Source organism: Pholcus phalangioides, unplaced genomic scaffold (genome assembly GCF_987345545.1).
Source record: "Pholcus phalangioides strain wild (caught in Gottingen) unplaced genomic scaffold, Ppha-v1.0 ptg000004l_1, whole genome shotgun sequence".
Classification (NCBI taxonomy): domain Eukaryota; kingdom Metazoa; phylum Arthropoda; class Arachnida; order Araneae; family Pholcidae; genus Pholcus; species Pholcus phalangioides.
The window spans coordinates 16,732,945-16,753,136 of NW_028301597.1; the positions used below are offsets into that span (position 1 = coordinate 16,732,945).

The window sequence follows — 20,192 nt, forward strand, 5'->3', positions numbered from 1 at the left end:
TGAATATAATAAAAGCTAGTTTGCATCACCCCCAGCGTAGTTTCATGTTCACAGAGAAGCAAAAGCACACCTTTAGCACCCAAATTTGTGATAAAAACGAGATGGGGTTTTATTTTTTACTCTTGATGGTAAGTTCGAAGGAGGTTCTGAAGTAATTCTGAGGAATTCGTTCAACTGAAATACGAAATTTTAAAACATAACCAATGCACGGATGAAATATAGCGAGCAATCTCGTTCCCAGGAGTGATACTCGTAGCTTTCTATGAATCTGTTTTTTTCCGAAAGAGTTATTTGGAAGAGTAATTTCACGTACACTCTAAAATTTGAAGACGGTTTTGTAAAAAGACGGATATTTTTTTAAATGAAAAACAGGGATATAACTCTATTAAAAAAATGTACTTTAAATTTGAGTATTTTCTCTCTTTAACAAAATTTGAAGAAGTAAAATTGAATTTTGATGCTTGAATCACGTAGCTACATAGATATGTATTGGCGAGCGAATATAAGAAAAAAATTCATTTTTTTTAATGATCAGTTCGAATTTCCCAGTGATTTTGAATATTTTTCGAAAAAAAAATACAAAACAATATTCCCCTTATTAATGACGGCTGACAGTCTTAAAGAGGAGAAGGTTTCTCCTAAACGACAGCAGTGGTGAAAAATGAGAGTCACGCGTAAAACGTTACATGCTGGAGAATGCACGTCTAAAATATGTATTGTTGATGCTGTTGGTATATATTTATAATTTATTTTCCATCTGTGTGCTCTTTTGCTTTTAGTCCTGAGCCCCCAGGAAATCTTCGGGTCATGGAACCTCACTATCTTAGTCGCACCCCCTCAGGAATATTGATATCCCTCCTCCCTCCCCCATTTATAGCATCAGGAATTACGGCCATATATCAGGACAATGAAGGACATTTTATCCAAATCAAGTAAATACGATGCGATAGCAATGCGATCTACTGGGCTGTAAAAGAACTAAAACAACGTTTCATACTGCTATCGAGAGCTGTCGCCACGAGTACAACGTTTGTCTTATGCGGGGGTCCCACGAGAGTGGGCTGGAGCACTATTGGTAAGATAATTAAAGTTAAAGATAATAAAAGTCTTTGTCAGGATTCGCGGTCGTCTCGGGCCTCGGGGAAGCAATAATTTTTATGGCTTTCAATATAAAGGCAGCGGAACGAGCGTCTTCCTTTGTGAATAACCGAACAAGTAGGGATTGCTTCACGCCGGCTGTGGTTTTTGCGGTTATGTTCAACAAAGACTTTATTATCTTTAGACTTTTATTAGCTTTAATTATCTTACTAAGAGTGCTCCAGCCCACTTTCGTGGGACTGAAGCTTACGTCTACCAACGTTGCAGTTGTGCTTTTGAGAGTAAATTTAATTAAAAACTTTTCTTTATGAATTTATTTATGTATTTTTTTTTTCAGCTTAACATTAATTTCTTCTATGATTCTACAATGGGGTCGTGGATTTCCTGAGGCTCCAGTCAACCCCATTTGGCAACAGCTGCTCTATGGGAATCGGCCTTAACGACAAATTATTCGCGTTATAACCGAGGTGTCGTTTAACCTAGATTGACTGTATTGCTTTCATGATGCATATTTAACAGCATACATGAGATAAATATTAGTGCTGTGAGGGGTGTAAATAAATAAGAAGGGCGGTTCCATTTTCGCACAAGTACCATAAAGAAGAGAAAAAAAGTGAAGAGCAACAGCAGTCTACGTCTCGATTTCTTTTACTTCTTCGCTTCCTCAAATCGTTCGATTTCCTCGTTGAACTTTCCGAAAATTTTCCGCATAAATTAGATTTTTTTTCGTCTCTTTATTTATATCGCTAAATAAATCTCGTCCAGAGAATAATTGAAGTAATTAAGTAGATGGTTATAATTTTCCAGGCATAGCTGGTGGGATCGATATCGTCCAATCTTTAGGTCATCAAGTGCATTTTCCGTTATGCAAACATGGTTTGAAAATCGAGTCCCGATAATTGATTATCGCTCATCGATACGGCAATTAAATCAACTCTGTTATTTTTTCCCCCTCGTCTTTTCTTGCGATTTCGCCACAGTAAAGCGGTGGATTGGGATGAATTGAAGAGTTCAGGGGTGATCGATTGCGTATCTATATATCAGGCCTTCGAAAGGAAAGAGAAGAACACTTAAAGCCACGCTTGATCACATCATCAATCTTACGGCGCTTTTCACGTAATGAATGACCTCCTTATTGGTGGTCCTTTCATCCCACGGGAGCATACGCGTGACTGTTAAAAAAAGAACAGGAATAAAAACAGTTTTTCGGGTACTTTTTTTTGCACCTGCCTGCACGGTTTTTTTTTTTTTTGTTGTTGTTTTTTTTCGCAATTTTTCTCCCATTGACATTTCCGAAAAACGCGAAATTTTGAACTATTCAACAATATTAAAAATAAATAGTAGATATTTTAAGTCACTTTTTATGCCATTACTGAAACACGGTTTGTCAATTGCTCGTGCACCACACGTTCTTTTATGAAAACCATAGAAAATATAATAGAGATAATTAGTATGCATCATTCTAAAGTGTTCGGAACTGCTACCGTGTTTCCCCGAAAATAAGACTTAACTTAAATAAAAGCCCTAGCTGGATTTTTCAGAATGAGTTACGAACCCGTGTATAGCGAATAGGAGATTCCGCGGAGGGAGCATTTGTTTTCTCAAAGTAAAAACAAAATTACATCCTACCTCAGGGAAACCCATTATCATCTCGCGAGCAGCAATTTGGTGCCCCTGGGCTTACAATAATTATTTCACATTGAAGAACAACATTTGCATATAATTACATTATTGTATTGTTAGCATATTATTACAAACGATGGATTTTTTTAGGATGCTCCTAATAGAAATCCTAATCCAAAAATAAGTCCTAGTTAAAATCATTGGGCAGGTAGACAAATTTTGAAGGTTTATGGCTACACAGCACTAATGCACCGAATTTTATAAAGTAATGTACAGAACGTAATGTGAGAGTTAAAAGCCTCCAGAATATATGGATTTTATTATCTGGTTACTACCTTTTTATTTATTCTTTCATTACAAATTCGGAACTATTGAAGGAACTTCATATAGTTCCGAAACGCGTACAGTCGTGGTTCTTTGCAATTTGGGGTTCATCTACGTCGGCTTTCAATTGTATTATCTAACCCAAAAGGTAATTCATTTCTAGCTGCAACTTGTATGGTTTGAATGCTAATCTCCTCCGCAACAATTTTCATACCGTCATAACAGGAATTTGCAGTTCTTGGCTGGCACGTCGAGTTGATTTACTCGGACTGTTAACTAAAGCGTTTCGAACACGTTCAACATTTTTTTCACTCACACGTGGGCGACCGGAGATTTTACCTTTGCAAATGCACCCTTCACCACGAAATTTCCGGAACCCAACTCCATCGATCGGTTGGAGCAATTCCGTATTCATGACGAAATGCCCGTTGTACAGTCGTAACTGAGTCACTTTTCGAAAATTCAATCACACAGAATGCTTTCTGTTGTGCGGTAAACATCTTTTAGCAAGGAATGAATCACGTACGTTACACTGGCAGCGTTCAGTCTGACGGCCTCGTGCCGCCATCTGTCCCAATCTTCATGAACTTTCAACTGTTACTTTTGATTTTCGACGAACAACAAGTTTGTACTTAGTTTAGTTTTCTTTCAATAGCCCTGCAAATTTGGGATATTCATTTATGTACACACTGTATTTGTATGTACCAATCATTTCTAGTATTGTTATATATTGTCTTAGATGCCGCCACTTTTTACTTGATATTAAGTATGCCTACTCGTATATGTGCGATGATCGTGATGCGAGCTTTTTTATGTCTTCGTGTACCATTACTGGCCAGAATGTTTTGTGCGTAGTTAATATATTTCATATTGCGTATTTGCTATTTGATGCATAGTGTTAATGTATCAATAATAAGTATATATCAAGTGTTTAATCGATAAAACTGCGTTCAGTACTCCTGCATACACGTGTCGACAGTTTTCTTCCGACGGCCTCGACTCGATTACTTTAGATTCCATACTTTTTGAAGCGTTACCCCCCGCTTCCGTTTCACAAGAATTTCATCGACGACTCCTCTTACATAGAGTGACCATATGTCTCAGTTTTCCGGGACGTTCCGATTTTTTGGCCAGTAAATATTGCTGTCCCGAAAGCACTATTCGTGACGCTTGTTTTGGTTATTTAGACGATATTGACTTTTAACGATATTCATTACTTTTTTAAAATATTATATGAGATTATTCATTTTGTTTCTTCATGTAATTTGACTTCCCGCATACGAAATGTTAGTGTAGCGAGACGTGTGTGTGCTCTTTGATTTTGGTATATGCAGGGTGATTAAAGAAGTGCCATCCGATTTCAAACTGATTCTATATGTGAAATCTACTATTAATAACATTTTTCATAAAACAGACATTTCTCCCCCCACCCCTTATATTCGCATTTTACTGACCCATACATTCTGTGTTTCCAATTTCAAAAATATGTGCAATTTTGAAATCAGGTGAACTTAGTGGGTCTTTCTTAGCTCAGTAACAGACCCTCAAGTAGAGACAGTAGAGAACGATGTTGTTTTCTCAGCCCACGACACATCAAAGAAAGAGAATTTCTGGATATTAATACTGTGACAAGTTTGGAAACAGAAACAACAGTATTAGTGTCTCCACTGCAGCTGTGATTGGTCAATAGTTGTTTGGTTGTCTCTATGGGAATCAAACCCCGTTCTCTTTCTTTGATGTGGTGTTGGTTGAGAAAATAGCATCGCTTTCATCCCGTAGTATATTATATTTTATATATTAAATCTTTGAACTAGACTAATATAAACAATTTTAATACTGTAATGTGAGAAATACATAATACTAGGATTGGGAACATGCAAAATAGCATACTCGGCCATTCGAAAATATATTATTAAAAAATGAGGAGAAAATACATGCCAGAACTACCACTATATAATAGAAAATTACACTTATATTATTTTCAGCCTTTACGATGGCTCAATACGCAGCCCGTTCCAAATTGTTTATGCAAGGTATATCTCTGCAACCGGTTGACTTTAGAAACATATTTTCAATTACGAAAGTTTTCAAACGACGTGCGGTTATTTAAAATATCTTAAAACTTTCCAACGGGTCATGTACATAAAAAAAATGAAAAATCAACTTTTTATGTAGACTCTGTGTACTGAGACTTCTAATTAGCGAAGTTTAAATGCGGCTCTGAGATGTCAATTACAAAAATTTGCTTAGTTTTAAATGCAGTAGAGATATCTGACATTGGAGTTTTCTGCATTTGTTTACAATGGTTGAGGGCGTGGCTCCCAAATGACGAAATGTCAATAAAGTTCAAAGATGTGAAATTATGTAATTGTCAAAATTATATAGTCAAGAAACGTAATTTCTATTTATTGTGAATGAAAAAATGAAATGTTTGAGTTCATTCTTTTGTGTACAGTCCTTAAAAATGGCACCTTGAGCCAATGAAAACTTGCCAAATAGTAATAAGTTGTCAAAACATAGTGATTTCATATATTTATTATCTCGATAATTGTTTGCATTTAAAAATACGAAATTTTTTGCAAATGGTTTTTCAGAGCGGGTATGTATTTGAATATTCCGAACTTTTAGCTGACGGAGACTGTCTTAAAAAAAGTTAATTTATACATAAATACAAATACAACGCCACAACAGGCAAATGCCCAACGAGGTTGCTGAGAAAAAGATGCCCATAACAAGTATGGATGTCATATATTTCAAAAATACAGCAACCCAATTAAAAACACAATCACAAAAATTATATATATAAATCCCTTTACCCTTTTATTTCTTTACCTCTCACAAATAAATTTCGAGATTTTAAGTAACTGCACGTTATTTGAAAATATTTTGTAACAGAAAGTATGCGTCGAAAATCAATGGTTGCAAAGATATTGTAATGCAGGCTGTGCAAAGAGTTTGAGACAGCTTATATTGCAATCCCATCGTTTTATCAGGATTGTTCATCAAAATATATCCTAATGAATTATATTGGTTAATGACTAAATGTTCTAATGTTTCTAATTTCTTCTTTAATATACCTGATTCACATGACTTGATTTTAAAGCCAGAACTATTTTTCTATTTCTTGAGATTTTTATACATGTTATTTAATGCAATGTGACCGGTCATCAAATTATTGGGAGAACAGTATTTCGTTTCCGTTGCTACGCACATTTTGTACATTTGTTTCTCTTTTTGTTCTGTTCCAGCTCCAATACGAGTGTCGATGTGGCCGCAAACGCAAGAGGTGAGCACGGGTTATGCCGCGACCATAAATTGCACGATAAAGGGTTTTCCTGTAACCTCGGTGGAGTGGCGCAAGAATCAGGTGCGAATCGACACGACATCTCGAAGGGTAATCCTTATAGGCCAAACGGTGCTTCACATAAGCTCTGTTCTTAAGGAGGACAGCGGAATGTACCAGTGCTTCGCTCGCAACGAGGAGGACTCGGCGCAGGGCAGTTCACAACTTGTGATTGCGTGTGAGTACAACGCTCCGATAATTAATCAATCTCCCGGTCACCCAAAATGATCAGAACATTCTGGTCGAATGATAATTTTGAAAGGATAACCATCTAACTATGATTATTGACAGATTATCCATGTGTACCTAACGTAATGGAAGGGTTTTCATTTCTGTCCGACATATCTCTGGTATCTCTTCAATGCATGATAAATACAGGGTGTTCCATAAATCTGTAGATAGTTTGAAAATGCAAGGAATCGGTATACAGTCCAATGCAGTTAATGTGATCACATCGGACTCAGTTTTTCTGAAAACAATAACCGAATAATACTTATATATACGAAAAAGTCCCATTCGCAAGCACGGCCACCATACATCTCGTTTGGTTAAACAGGATGTATGGTAAACGGATATTGGTAAAACGGAAACCTTTTTTTCTTTGCCACGTAATTGGTTGTAAAATGTTCAATCATTGCATTCTTTTTATTCATTCTAAAACGGCACGTCTTTTTTTTTCTTAAAAAATAAAATTTTGCATTTTTGTTAAACACACATGGGAGACGTTAGAATGAAACCACTAAATGTATATTGCAAATTAAGATATTTTTTATAATGTACACCATACGTTCCATAAATCCCTTGAGAAAGTCTCTCGAGAAAAATAAATTCGAATCCCGTCAACTGAAAGAAACTGATCAAGAACTGAAAGAAAGCGGTTTTTTTGTTGCACATTTGCCTTTAAGCGGCCATTGCAAAAAGCAGGTCCACAAGCACATGAATCGCAGTGGATTTTACGGACTGATTACAACATTAAGTACGGAAATGTTATAGTCAACAAGGAAGGGGGTAGGGGGAAACACATTCTTGCTTCCTATATGGTCTTGCCACCTGATAACGATAACTTACAGGGGAAAAAATTAAAGTATGGTTAAACTTTAGCTTCAGAATGCGCGAAAAGTTTTCGACAGGAAAAAGGTTGATAGCCGTATCCGAAGTCCTGAATTTTTTTTTCCATGTTTATGGTATTGGTTCGTTCCCTACGAAAGTGATAACAATACTCAAATCAAAACATTTTCTGTGATTCTGATAAGTGGTGTCAGCTGTATTTGAAGGCGGTTTGCAAAAAAGTTATTCTCATGAAAAAGGATTTTTATTATGGTTCAGAAGAAAAGTGTAGTTCAAAATTTTACAAACAGAGGATGCTGTGCGAAAGCAAATCATTGGGAAATGCAAATCGGAGTCCTATGGAATGCAGGGTATACAATTAACAGCTCATTTCTGAATTTTCCTGTTACTGGCTCTTCCATAAGGCTTTCACTGTAATGCTGACATTGATGGATATAGCGCTATTAGTGACGTTGTTTAACCGTTTATAAGCTGACGGTACTTAAATGTACCAGGTTAGATAAATTGTTTTGAACTAACTAATAATTTAAAAGAACATTGGTTTTTTTTTTGCATTTGATTTTAACTAAAATGATCTGCCAAATAATTTACATGATAACTATTTATTATTATCATTAAATTTATATTTTTCTTTTAACTTATTGTAGTTTTCTTCTTATTTCACACTTTACACAATGTCGAATATGAAGAGCTATGCGCCGCCACAAATCACCGGCTGAAATTTTATGAACGTTTCGGACGCAGAAGCAATTGAAGGATTTGTCTCCCCATATTATTCTGTGATTTCCTTTCGTATATCTCCATCGACACAAATTTGAAATAATATTTTTATGGTCCAGAAGAAAAAAAATCCCCTTTTGTGCGAATACCTTTTCGCAAACCACATCCAAGTATACAAATTCCTTCAATTTTTATGAATTTTTAAACTATTTATAGATTTATGCGACACCCTGTGCCACGGCACACATACGCCTTTCATTAAAAAGGTCTGAGATGGCAGAGAAACAGAGTACAATGAAATAATACTTCACAGAAAATTATGGAATATGCAAAAATTACATAGGATAGCAGTCTATTGCAAAACTGAATCATCATGATGTATTTGTTTGAACAACAACCGGAATCACTTTCATGGACCTCGTTGCTTTAGTTCCGATATAATGATCGGAAACGAAATTGACGAAACGGGAAAAATATTATACCGCAGATATTCCGGGATCACCATGCAGATGCAAATGAGTACCCGCTGTTCACACAATACTGGAATTTTCGCAATTTGTTCTACAAACGCAACTCCTATATAACCCTCCCCGACGCTATCCTCGCCGCTCGAACAGAAATATACACGTATGCTGGATTGAATATGCATGTTCATATTGTATGACAAGATTACTTATTGAAATGACGAAATACACCAGCGATAGTACATGTTTGTTAGAATTTGTTGGGGTCGAATCCTGAGTTTTGCCAAAAGAACGCTATCGCAAGAATTTCATGCATACCCCACGACTTGTGAGTTTCATAGAAATTTAATTTTCACTATTGAGCGTATGCAAATACGTGATTTTCAACGACATTTCTCTCAAAACATGCTTTCTTTGAAAATGAATCTGAAAATCCGAAACGAATTGGAGAAACATGTATCTTCATTGCTCATGGATTCGCTTAATGAATTATTAAACTCCGGAAATTTTTCTTTTACTTTGCAATTTAATAGATAAAACTTATTAGAGTGTACGTTAATAATAGCGGGACCAGAGGCATCTTAATACTTTCCGGAAAGGGACCTTAGCCTCGATGTTATATTTGAGAGGGAAATCGGCATCCAAGTTCATACATTATTACGAAATGTATAGGACGCATTTAAATATAAATTAACGAGAGAGAAAAAATTAAATTTCGATCAGAATTTTTTTTTAAATCAACGAAAGAAATATTTCCAATTATTCGAAGGTCCTAATGAAAGAAATTGATAACCAATGAAAATTGGGAATTCGTGGAAGGAAAATAAGAAAAATAATTGATAGTGATAATTCCACCGAATATGAAAATTCAGATTAAATGAAAGAGAAAGAATTCCCCAATTGATGAGAGAAAATCCAGACTTTATCAAAGAAACAATTCCAGAATTGGTGGAAATTCAGAATTGAAGGAAGAAATACTTTCTAGATAAAAATGCGAAAAATTTCAGAATTATTTCTTTCTAGATGAAAATTCAGATTTTCAAAGTTGATTAATATGCAGCTTTCGAGAATAGATGAAAAAACAGAATTCCAAAAATGATGGAAAATATATTCCAGATTTGGTGGAGATTCAGAATTTATGAAAAAAAAATGATTCGTGAGTTATCCTGTTGTTAATCCTTTTCTAGGTGAAAATGCAGAAAATTCCAAAACTGTTTCATTATATGAAAATTCAGATTTCAAGAATTTATGAAAGTTCAGAATTTATGGGAAAAACATATTATTACTGTAAATGCGAAGGCCTCCCAAAACTCGGGGCTGATTGTCACCGCACCTGTTGCACATTCATAAGAATGCATGTGACTGTAATGGCAAAACACGAGTCTGATTATTTTTATTTCCTGCATAACTATATGCAATGCACATGTATACAGGGTGTCCTGTAAGTGCTACCATGTCCTTCATCTCATCAACCGCCCGTCGTAGAGATATGGTTTCACTTTGAGAAATGCTCAACATTCGTTATAAAATTAACCCTGTACCATTTTTGAGAGTGAAAATACAGTGTGTAACAAACTGAAAAATCCAAATTTTTATACTGTCCCCTTTCCTCAAAAACCCAATTATAAAATCACTGCCTCTCCTGATGCCAACAAAAAAATTACCATCTTCATAAGTGAAGCATTCATGGAGATATTCAAATTCGAAAAACAGAGGAAATTTGGGAAAGAACAGCGTCAAATGCGGAAAACCCGTTTCACCCGCAATTAACGCTGTTTTTTTTTCCTCCGAAATTTTCTCCGTTTTTCGAATTTGAATATCTCTGCGAATTTTGCACTTAGAAACATGGGATATTTTTTGTTGGTGTCAGGAGAGACAGGACAACCACTTCTTTTTTGGAAGTTAGAGCAGAGAGGCAAGGCGTCAGAGCACCCTATAAAAATTCAAACTTTTCATTTTGTTACACACTGTATTTTCCCTCTCAAAACTAGTACAGGGTAATTTTTTGAACGCCTGTTGAGAATTTTTGAAATTGAAATCGTACCTCTAAGACGGATAGTTGATGACAGGCTACTTACAGGACACCCTGTGTAGTAAAAATTTAGAAGACAAAAAATCCCTTCTTGATTTCAGTTTTTATTTATTTTATGAAAGAGTAAAGTCTCGGACAAACGGCTTCTAGAAGCCTAGCACTCAAGAGAAATGAAAAAAAAAATGGAGTATAAGGTGGAATGGTAAGGGTAGACGGGACCCGAGCGGCGGTAGGAAGGTGTAGTCCTGGCAAAATGTTCTGTTACATTGAGTAACGATCCTGGGACCGTGATTTATCTCAGAGCCATCCGAACTTAATTTTTCAAAAGTCAACAGCAGCTTCTAGAGAGCGGTGAAATTTGGGAGCCTTTCATATTGGAAATGACTTTGCCTCCATCTATTCTTTTTCCTATCGATATTTATCAAAGACTTATTTGCGGAGCAGTATTTTATGTTGGCTATCCCAAGTATGTCTGACGCCACCGCTTATTCTTTTCACTGCCCATTATTCGACATTGGCAAGAGATGATTTAATTGGCATCAAAGTTTTAGCTCTATGAGATATATTTTAAGCTATGTACCAAATCAGTACTGGGCAGTTTTTCTTTGGGTAACAGTACCTTATAAGGCATCCATACAGAAAAATAGTAAATGATATGATATTTTCTCATAAGATGCGCGTTATTTCAAACACTTTTCCGTTGCTGTAGTAAAATTAAATTGTTCACTTTGGGTTTTTGTAAGTAACGCTATAAATGGATATGTCCCGGTAAATGTGATAAATCGGTTAATACGCATACCTACCAATCGTCTAGGTAACTTTGATATATTTATAACTTTTACCAGCGATTTTACATAACACGCAAGCGTCGTTGGAAAATTTGATAAATACTTGAAATTTATCGCCGTCATTAATGGTTATGCATAATACCCCCTAGCGTAATTGGTGAATTGGATGAATATGAAAAACTATTATAAATGAGTTATAAGGCACATTCATCATGTGCGATGAATATAGTCGTACATAATGATAACAAATTTTACGATTGTAACAATATTGATACAATATATGTATGAAGTATCATATATAGTATATCATATAGTACGATTTACCACGTTTAGCAACGATGAGACGCTTGGACGCTATTGTATAATCACCGGTAAAAGTGACTAATTTAGCGAAATTTATCAAACTTACAAACGATACCATACTTGGGTGCAATGCATAATCACCGGTAAAGTGAAAAATTTACTAAACTTACCAAAATGGCCCGTGATTATACATAATATCCTGTTATAATGCATAATCACCAATCATTTCAGTAAGTTTGATAAATTTATCGCTTTTACCGATGGTTATGCATTATACGCAAGCGCCGTTGGAAAATTTGATACATGATAAAAAAAAAAATCACTGTTTCTGGTGGTTATACAATGGTACCGATTTAACATATTTAACAATACGAAATGTCGATTTTGCATAATAACCGGCAAAGTCATGAATTCAGTACGATTTATAATATTCATTAACGACGATTGGGTATTATGCGTAATTGCCGGTGAAAATGATAAATTTAGGAACATGTGTCAACATTATCCAAATTATACATGATTACGCATTATAACCGGTATTATGCATACTAATTGATTTGTTATGCATAACTACCTGTTTATTATGCATAATAACCGGATTTATCACATTTACCTGTTAAGGTATATGTTACGATAAATGTCATAAATGCTATTATAACAACCGTTTATTATGCATGCTTACCAAGCATTTTGGTAAGTTTCATAAATTTCCCTAAATTTATCACTTTTACCATTGATTATGCATAGTACCCAAGCGTTGTTGGTAAATTTGATACATTTCTTTAAATTAATCACTTTGACCGGTTGTTATGCATAATACCAAAGCGTTGCGTCGTTGGTAAACATAATAAATGGTACTAGATGATATACGTACTATACATGATAATTCAAACATGTATTGTATCATTACATCGTGATCCGACTATATTCATCACAGAAATACTGAACCGATTTGGAATTTTTTCATATTTTTCAAATTCACCTGTTGCACTAGAGCAGCGGTTCTCAACCTATTCTGACTCGTGGAGCTCTTTCCAACGTATAATTTGTATGGCGGAGCCCCGTTTGTCTCGAGGAGTTCTTTTTAGTATATAACTTATATGATGGTATATAACTTCAGACCTCTTTTTTTATTTATTAATAAAATTTACTAATTTATTTTACTTTCCTCGAGTTGCTGCGGAGCCTCTGGGAAGTGCACACGGAGCCCCAAGCTCTCCGCGGAGCACCGGTTGAGAACCGCTGCTAATACTCTAGTGTATTGTGCGTAATCAGATATAAAGGCGATAAATTTCAAGTGTTTATAAAATTCACCAACGACACTTGGTAATTATGCATAATCACTGCTAAAGTGATAATGTTTTCAATATTTATTAAATATTCCAACGACGCTTGGGTACTATACATATTCGCCGGTCTAAGTGATAATTTTTTATCAAACTTACCAAGACGATTGGTAAGTATGCATAATGGCCGTATAATATATATAGTATATAACCGATTTATTACATTTACCGTAACAAATACATTTTAATTCTAACCATTGCTTGAGTCCATTAAGTGTTTTACTCTTTACGTCAGTTTATATGATGCATAACATATTCGTCTACTCGTGCAGCCGACCCACCTCGTCTCACAAGCAAGTTTGACGAATTAATAGTCAACCCAGGAGATACAGTCTCACTGCGTTGCTCGACTGTTGGCAACCCTCTGCCGCAGATCACTTGGTACTCGTACGGCCATGCTGTGCACGATACGTCTCGCATACGAGTCGGTGACTACGTCAGCAGCGAAGGAAGTGTCATCAGCTTCGTCAATTTAACCAGAGTCGAAGTCATCGACGGCGGGAACTACGAGTGCAAGGCAGCCAATGAATACGGAGAAGACTCGTTTTCGGCAATGGTGCACGTACGAGGACCACCAACAATAAGATCCATGGATAACAAGACCGTTGTCGCCGGTGATACGCTCGTGATTCATTGCCCGATTTCCGGTTATCCCATTCATACAGTACGTTGGAAAAAAGGTGAGTGACAAACAAAATTTCACAGAAATTTCTATAATTTCCAGTGATTTTAGTCAAATCTCGATGTGACAACTGATATAAAACATAGCTGTAATACCGCATCTAAAGCCGGGTTTTCCTAGGATTTGGTTTTTTTCGCGACGTGAGAGATCCGAATGGGACATTTTCGCGTTGGCAGAAACGGATTACATAACCACGATACGCGTTTGTTTTCCTGGCTTGAGCTCAGAGAGTCTCTGGCATCAACTATTCAGTCGTCTGCATGCTCCGGTTTGAAGGGAAGGAAAAAAAAGAGAAAATCAGAGCGCGAAACGACGCATTTCACTCCTCCAGAAACAGTCAGCCAATTACGCCCGACGTAAAGTGCTGAAAAGTATTCCTAATATATATGCGAAGAATTATTCGGCTTTACTGCAATATCAGTATTATTGCAAGAAAAGTAGAAAAATGTACATACTTATAGTGAAAAAAAATCCACTTGCACTATCACGTGTTTTACGTGTCAACACTAATGAAGAAGAAGACAAAAAAAAATAAACACTTATATATCATTTCAATGATGATTTCACAAACTATTTACTTGCTGTAAATGATAAAGGACAAATTACCTCGAAATCATCGTTCCTTTAAAACTGGTGAATTACCTGCGCAACATTCTTACGAAAAACAACAAATCACCGGGGTGGGAGGGGGGGGGGGAGTTTCTCACGTCGGAACTACACGAATCAAGTTTTTGCTTATGATAAAAATACCACGTACATTAAAACAAAGCATGCATACAATATAGAAAACAACTCATATACACGGTGTCCCAAAATTGACGAGCCCATTCGAAAAAAATGATAATATAAGGAACGTGAAGTAATAGAACTGCACAATGGCTGCGTTATAATTGCGAAAAACCCTAAATTTTCGATCAGATGAAATTTCAAAATTCGTCAAAATTTTTGTAACAGATACAATTTCCCAACCAAAATACCATACATATTTTGAAAATACACAAAGTTGATGAGAAATTCTGGATACCTTTTGAAAATTAATAACAAATCAATCGATTGACATAAAAAAAGTGTGGTTTTCAATAAACTAAATGCTTATCATGGGGTAAAGCCGTGGTTTTCAACGTGGGTCCACAGGGGGGTAATATGATTTCGAAGGACTTGATTTGGGATTTTTTAAGAAAGCAATCATAATTTATGAAAATTCAACTTTGATGGAAAATAATTTCTCAAAATTAATGAAAAATTCATGTTTAGTAGGAAAATGACTTTAGAATTAATGAAAATCCATATTTAATGAAAAAATAATTTCAGAATTTAAAAAAAAGTTATGTCCAATGGAACAAAATGAGGTGGCATCCAAACGGGGCGAAAGGGTGCTCATGTTGAAATATGGTAGTTACATAGTAATTGTCATAAAATTAACTATGCGCTGTTTGTTTTCATTTCATGTTATGTCAAAGTTTTCCTTCTACAGTGCCATCTGTGAGTGAAATTCGAACTTTTTTCAATTTATCAAAAAAAAAACTGTAGGCTATGATAAGAGTGCAGTATTTTTGTGCAAACCCCATCTTTCCATATCATTCATTCATTTGCTATTAATTTTCGAAATGTGTCCGGAACCTCTCGTTCTGCCTGTATTTACCCGTGTTTGATTAATTTGACCAGTCCTATCTGAAAGTTATCATTTACACTGAATGCGTCTATAATACTTATATTTGATAATTCACAATATTGATATTGGTTTGAACACATGATCAGTATTTTAATGCAGACTTTGTGTGTGCGTGCGTGTGTGTGTGTGTGTGTGCGCACCCTTTTATGTTAATCATTTGATTTGTTATTGATGAAGGATTTCTCGTCCACCCTAAATTTTCAAACTTAGCATAATCTGCAACAACAGCAACGTGGTGCAATCTCGGGACAAAACCTGCAAAAAACCAGTGACGTCTCAGAGTACAATATTTAATGGTCACAGACTGCAGAGTCATCTGTTAACGAACTTTGTAACCAATTTTAAAATTGTCCTAGCTATGACATTTGACGGGTTTCTGCGAATTTTGTTCTGAGATTACATCATGTTAGGCATCATCTGCAAATAGCATATACTTTGAAAATATGGTATTTTGATTTGTCCAGACTGCTGTGCTATTCTGCATCACTGAAAGTGTAATATTTACCCCATACTCACACACAGAAATGCAGAAAATTGTGCATTTCTATCTCTACCCGTTCTTATTTTCTTCATCTTTCAAATGCAATTGTTAATTTAGGAACACCCTGTGTAATAGACTAGTTATGCGTGCATTATAGACAACCACTACGTAAAGTTATGTCCAAAGTACTACATTTAGTGAAAAGCGAACAATCGCAGTGCAGAATTATCTGGAAATGAAAATATGTGCCATCATTTTCCAAGATTAAAACAACAAAAAAAACCCGATTTTTTCTTCTTGTCATTCCTATATTTCTTGTTGAATGGACGAAGAATCCTCTTACTCGTAAAACTCCAGACTTTCACGTATCGGATTAGAGTCCTTGAAGTACGGATAAATAGGTGGATCGCAGATTATTTGATGTATCGTCAACCGGGGTACACTGTGCCCGAAAATGATAAAGAATCGGCCATATCCATAAAGAAAGGGCCAAAAAAGTAAGAAGAAGCACTACAGGGTTAACTGGATTTCCCTTTTCACAAAAAAAATGAGGTCGATGGTATATTTATAGGAATACGAGAGGGTCGAAAAAAGCTGTTATGTTGCCCCGAGTTTTTCCTGGAAAACTCTTGCCTTGGATACAGAAAGATAACAAAATTCCTTTCGTGAAGGAGAAAAAATCTAAAAAGAAACTACAACCTGAATAAAAAATACACAATATAGTATTTTTTCATTTCATACGTATATGTTCACTTACAAATCTATGTTTATAGATAGGTTTATAAATAAACGTAACCATCATTCGCGAATACTACTAACAACTTGCTATGGATTGATACTCCTATAATTAATGTAGATAAATCGTAAACCGCATATTATCTCTCATATTTTAAAGCTCGGATTAGTTTGCGACAGTGAATCAGCTTAAGCGTCGAACATTACTGAAATTCAACGACTAATAACTAAGCAGTCCACACAGAAAATCGAGTACAAGTGATTATATCCGTCCATGAAATCCAACGTATGTGAATTTCAGCAATACTTAAATCAATTCAAAGAGCGAAATTAGCATTTGATTTCATCCTGATGGAGAGGTCGTACACATCGAACGTGAAAATTAAATCCAGAAATAAGTGAAGATCGATGGAAGAGTAAATAAAGTTTACCCAATAATGATCATAAATCACAAAAAAAGATAAATGTACAGAAAAATGCGAAATTTTTGAAGCAGTTCGACATACTAAGGTTGCCGTCCTCAGAGAAAAAATGTAATCACTGTAACGCTGACCGGGGATCCCACATGAGCTGGGGGGGGGGGGGAATCAGGATAATAAGATAATCAGCCTTGTCAGAAAATTTCTTGCCACAGGAGTACAACAGAAAAGGCGACATGACCACAGAAAAATATTGCTACCGCATGGAGTTCCACACCTAGGGGTTAGCGCACCAACCTCGCGATGCGTATAAAAAATTATGCCGTTCGCAATTGTCAAAAAATTGTAGATCCTAGTCTAATTGGCCCTTTTGTGCAGAAAATCACAGTGATGCGACAAAATATATTAATGATGAACCCAATTGGTTTGGTTACCAAATCTTAATTCAAGGTTACTCAGCAGAAGAAAAAAAAACGTATTTTCATGAAGAATGTCGGAGCCAGATGGAAGATGAGAACCTGCATATAAATCCAGTATAACGTTCTGATTCGTTGCTTGCGAAATGGAGCTATTTGACTGGTCTATTCTAATTCGCTTAAAATTCCCGCTCATAAACCATGGCACTGCATCGATGTCGTTTATTAATTTCCATAAACTGGTATATTTTTTGAAGGCTCGAATTCAAGTGCTTTCGAAGAAATTTGAGTTAGCCTTGGACTTTACATTGTGGAAAAATCTCGCTTCATGAAATTTTAATTTGAAGAGCTACGTACAAACATACGTTTCAGCTTCATTTTGACCGCGGCGTTTGATGTGAACAGACGGTTTTTTTTCCGGTGAGCAGCTGGGAGTTAATATTTCGTAACCAACCTAAGTAGGATCTCCGGTCAACGTTATCGTGGTTATATTTTTCATCTGAAGACGGCAACCTTGGTAGGGTATAGTTTAGGAATTTTTGTACTTCCGTGTATTATATTACACGTATAATTCCGCGTATTTGCCTCTTCCGTTGATGATTACTGAGTAAGTGAGTGAGGCCGTCCATCATTTAAAACATTTCTTTCAGATGTTTCATTCATTGTCTTCTTCATTTCAATAGTTTTTCTTTCTTGTCTTATTAATAAAATTTGTGTGTATGCCAGAATATAATTCATTTATATTGAAATATTTTTATCTCCAGATAACAAGTTTTTTCCCTATTCATGGATTACAAAATATATTCCAAAGCTCATTTCATTGGTTTACCCGAGATATCAGCTTACTTATCATAAGTTGTTTTTTCTAGAAAAACTTGTTCCTCACAGTGATCATATTCAAATTCTGAAAAGTGTGTCTGCTTTTTTATTCTTACATTATGGAAACATTTTTTTTTCTCGCTTTCAACGTTCCTCTTGGAATTTCATCCGTAGGCAAAAAGCAGCTGCCTCTTGGCAGGAGACAGAAAATATTCGCCAACGGGACTCTCTTCATACAAGGCTTAGACAGTCGAGAAGATGAAGGCAACTATCGCTGCCAAGCCGAAAACCGAGAAGGTGACAAGGCCTCCTCTGACGTTTATATTAAAGTCCTGGGTAAGAAAAGAGAAATATTTCACTTCCAATATCCTCCCCCCTCCTTTCACAACTCCTTCTACTTCAGCGATGTTTAGTATCATCAGCTGACGATGGTTTTCACTGAATTAATAACTTGTGCTTAGTCATAACTGCCACTGTCATCGAGGCAGAAATTTTTATTAAATTTCTCTCTTCATTCTGTTCCGCTGCCACATTCTCCGTAACACTATTAAGGAGAGAGGGAGAAAAAACCGCATTGTTTCTCTATGCAAAAAAACCTAACCTACGTGTAGGAATATTTTGGACGTAATATAGTTATTGTTGGAATTCTAATAAGTTAATGACCTCGAGCGTAAGCGTATGTCCTATTCCCCATCGTCTAAAAAATTCATTTAATTTATGCATGTTAAACCCTTCTCTTTATTTCTTTTTAATTATCTCACTAGTATTTATAATTATCTTGCTTTGAATGCATTGCTTAAAAATGGAAGCTTATATAAGAGCATGTATACCAGGGGGTGTGCACAATTTTTTCAGTCAGCGGGCCAGAAATGCATTGCTCTGGGTAATGCCTATCACAAGTTCTTGGAATGAGCAGATGATGAAAAAAAATGCAGGACGTAGCAGATTTATTTCACAGAATAGCTATTTATACAAATGCAAATACAAGGTCACAAAAGACAAAATTCCCAACAAGGTGGTTGAGGAATTAAGAAAAAAAGCCATTATTACACATATTTCCAAGCACAGATCTTGATGGAACGCGACCTACGAATAGACTGCGATCGACAAAAAAATAAGGTCTCGTCTTCCCGATACAATTTCAACAACTGGATATAGTCCGTTCTATTGGTGTCACTTATGTAAGAAAAAGAAGTCTTCTAGAATAATCGCGACGATTCGCGTGACATCTTTACATTCCTCCTTTGGCATCATGACGTCACTAACTTCTATAGTCCGTTTCAGGTTAACTTTGCAGTGAAAGGGAAGCTACGAGGGAACCGCATCACTAGTTGCTATGGGAACGAAAGCCTCTTAACCAATGTATCGATGCGCGGCCTCGGTAAGGTATGGCCGATTCTCGCCAATCTCACTGAGAAAAATATTTTTTACGTGTAACGTAATTGCACAGTTAAATTAGTAATAATTATAGAATTAAAAAGAAAACCATTGTCGATACTTTCAGAAATTAAAGTGAGGTTTTTGAAATCATTTGTTTTGTTTTTTGATTAGAAAGTGTTTTAAAATTTGAAAAAAATAATTATCTTCTATCAGCGTGTCCCTTACTCTTCATTGATGTGCCGTAAGTAACACTAAAAATTTCAAAAAACAGTGATATGTTTCTGCAATATTTCCCTTCCCTCAGCTGAAATTTATTTTTTAAAAAAAATCCAAAGAATATTATGAAAGCAACGTATAATTTTAAAATACCGTATATTAACCATGGCTCTCAAAAACTTGGGGATTTTTAATTTTTTCTTCAATTTATATAGAACAAATTAACGTTTAATAAAATCCAGAAGAAGCAGATTAACTCTTTT

General features: G+C 35.7%; 1 protein-coding gene across 3 annotated transcripts in view; it reads left to right on the forward strand.

Moving 5' to 3' along the window:
• The window catches only part of LOC149086608 (cell adhesion molecule Dscam1-like), a 171,459-nt gene that overhangs the window by 102,899 nt on the left and 48,368 nt on the right, over positions 1-20,192 (forward strand). For all 3 annotated transcript variants that reach the window (XM_089230988.1, XM_089230989.1, XM_089230990.1), the window contains exons 6-8: positions 6,294-6,566; positions 13,382-13,789; positions 18,508-18,669. In XM_089230988.1, coding sequence (XP_089087114.1) covers positions 6,294-6,566; positions 13,382-13,789; positions 18,508-18,669 — 843 coding nt within the window. The remainder of the gene's footprint in view (positions 1-6,293; positions 6,567-13,381; positions 13,790-18,507; positions 18,670-20,192) is intronic.